The 3,160-nt window shown below is 35.9% G+C and overlaps 1 protein-coding gene across 1 annotated transcript in view; it reads left to right on the forward strand.

Annotated features, from left to right (window-relative positions):
- The window catches only part of pth2ra (parathyroid hormone 2 receptor a), a gene marked incomplete in the record, with an annotated part of 54,996 nt that overhangs the window by 23,543 nt on the left and 28,293 nt on the right, over positions 1 to 3,160 (forward strand). Inside the window, 1 exon segment of the mRNA XM_014024865.1 lies at positions 1,121 to 1,274. Coding sequence (XP_013880319.1) covers positions 1,121 to 1,274 — 154 coding nt within the window.

Below are 3,160 nucleotides of genomic sequence, written 5' to 3' on the forward strand. Positions count from 1 at the left end.
TTCAGCCTCTGACCACTAGTTGGCAGCAGTGAGCCAGACATTTGGCTACTCTACCTCTTGAGGTAGAGGCTATTGTTAAGTGTTGGGTGACCATATTGTAAATTAATATTAAAAACTTAGTCTAATAATTGAAAACATGGATGGAGTAGGAAATATGAAACAAATAAAATAAAATACATACAAAGCAGAACACAGCTAAATGTATCAAAAGTATGTCTATATTAGAATTTTCTGAGACAATGAATTTTGGTTTTTCATTCTTTCCCCCAGTAAGAGGTTTTTATTTAATAGAATTTTTGGACAAAAGAAATCGCAATATATCGCCTTGCTTATAGTATCGCAATTTATCGGGATATATCGTATCGTGACCCCTCTGTCATGATATGTATGTATTGCCAAATTCTTGCAAATACACAGCCCTTCTAAACGCACCACAAGACCCGTAGAGGTGCGTCCACCATAGACTTAGCCGCTCCTGCAGCTCAAAACGCGTTCGGTGTGAACGTAGCATTAGAGTCAGCCCATTTCAAGATGGATGCCACAGCTAAGTAAAGTTAATAAACACAAAACTCTGTCAAATTTACAGATACTGATGTAAAATATGGTGTGGTAGTAGCTGAGTCATCTCAATCATAAACTGTGAGCTCAGACACTGGTTTAAAACTTTTGCATGAGATTCAGTGGACAAAATGCACTTTGTCAAGAAGTGCTGCTTTTCAGTTTTATTTCTTTTTTGTTCTCTCACATACACAAAAATAAAGACAAGTAGAAATTTTGTACAATTTTTTTGTGTTTTTTTTTGTCTATAAATGTCAAAAAGCAACATTATCCTTTAGACAGTTTCTTGAACTTCTTTTCACCTGATTTTTCTTTTGTAACTTTAGTTTGTTTTATAAATTCACATTTCATATTTACACATTTAAAGGACTTATCAGAGCTTCATGTTTGCTCTAAAGCTAATGCTTCATTTCCATGCAAATTTATACAATAAAGTTTCTCACAATGCAATCATAGAGCCACCTGGGGTGCAGGAACAGTTACGGTTTGATCAAGAATGTGCCAACACAAACAAATAAGCAACACTAAACAGGATCTGACAAGTGTTTTATTCGATTCTTAGATCGGCTGTAAGGTGACGGTGCTGCTCTTCATCTATTTTCTGGCCACCAACTATTACTGGATCCTGGTGGAAGGCCTCTACCTGCACAGCCTCATCTTCATGGCGTTTCGGTCTGATTCCAAATACCTCTGGGGCTTTATTCTTATAGGCTGGGGTAAGTGATAATAGTTTTTTTTTCTTCTTCACATGCCACAAGGCAGCAAATCTAAAGCGTCTCTTCAAATTCATTTTCCTGTCACCTCATCTTTTTTGGTTATCAGTGCTGAAAGTGATAGAAAAYAGAACATCATGTAAATTTGTTTGATTTTACAAAGTAAACACCGTGTGCAGAATATGTTTCTTTGTGTTTTATTATGCATCAGCCTGCCCTTTTTCCATATTCAAATATTTTGCATAAAATCGTATYATTATGCGGTAGGTTGGATTGCCTTTTGATGTTCAGGGAACGCTCGAGGCAGGACTTTGTGATAAACAATCAGGCATCAAGTCAAACACAAAAGGTAAATGTTTAAAATGTGTCTAAAAAAGGTGGGATGGAGAGGGCAGAGAAAAACAAAAACATACAGGCTGTGGTGGTAAATTTATAACTCTGAGTTTGAGTTCTGTAAAAAAGAATAAAGCCATTTTAAAAGGGAATTGAACTGTTTTGTACAAAAATAAAAATAAAATCATTATTTTATGTGTTTTAATTTGCTTACATGAATTGTTTGCTGTTGATCAGTTCATTTTTAACAGTTTATTTTTCTGCTCTGCAGACCATGCAGCTGTACTTTGCAGTAAGATTAGTGCCTCAGTGAGAGAATGTTATCGTTGTGTTAAAAACTGGAGATGTAACCTGATCCAGAGCAGATCAGATATGAGATAAAAGATTAATATCTGCAAACGTATCGCCTCTCGCCAACTTACTGTCTTGAGAAGAAATTGGTGTGTAGATAGTGAGACTTATCTCTACTGCCAGAGTTAAATTGTTAATGTCCCATTTTTAGGGAAAAAGCTCAGCAGAAGCGTCTGTTGCCTAAAACCATCTGAGAATCCTAAAGTTTAATCTTTTTCATCTATTATATATGAAYACTACTGGACTATTTGAGATTTACACTCTGTTCATGACAAATAATCCTTTGAGAGCACATCAGACTCACTATAAACTACTTATAATTGAGGATATAATCATTTTTATTCCTACTGGGATCTTTAAAAWTGTTTATAGACCCATCAAAACCACAAATCTACTAAAACGTTTTTATATATTTTGACTGGATGATGGAAAGTAAAGATTATTAGGATTGATTATATTCATTGTTTAGCATTTTTGTTGACTTTTTCTTTCTGATCCATGACTGATGGCTCCTCTGTTGTGAGAACTTGAAATTAAAGTTTGATGGTCATTATTTGWGTTAATAAAAACTTTTGGTATTTTGAACCTGCCTCAATAAATTGCAAATCTTTTCATCTGCTTTATTTCCTCTCTCAGTGTAAGTAGTTCAAGGCTTCCAGTTTCTCCTGGTCAGAAATGTAACTTTTCTTCTTTCTTCGTGCCTCGGGTGGTTCTGGTTAGTTTTTGCAGACCTGTCAGACTTGTGTTTTACCTTTCATCTTTTTTTTCTTTGTAAAACTTCCCATCTTAGCAATGCTTTAGTCTTGCTTAAATAAAAGTTATTCATTTCTTCACCCCCCTGCCTCTGGAGGCTTGCTTGTGTTTGGTTTCTCTCCCCTCCACAGCCCCATGTCTCCTGACACCCTCCKGTGCAAACATTGCTTCGTGGCACCAGGAGTGTTAATAAACCCAGAAGTTAGTTCAAATTGATTTTATTTCTTATTTGCTTGTGACATACTTTAGATGGAAAACATTCCTGGAAAACTGACACGTTTTTAATCTTCGAGTGCTGGAGACAAACAGTTGTTTCAGCAAATCTTTTGCTGACTTGAAGAAATGAACTAAAGCAGCAGCTGTGAGTGTATCCAGTAAAACACATTTAGATCTGAACATCCATCCATCCATCCATCCATCCATCCATCCATCCATCCATCCATCCATCCATC

Source organism: Austrofundulus limnaeus, unplaced genomic scaffold, assembly GCF_001266775.1.
Source record: "Austrofundulus limnaeus strain Quisiro unplaced genomic scaffold, Austrofundulus_limnaeus-1.0 Scaffold443, whole genome shotgun sequence".
Lineage (NCBI taxonomy): Eukaryota > Metazoa > Chordata > Actinopteri > Cyprinodontiformes > Rivulidae > Austrofundulus > Austrofundulus limnaeus.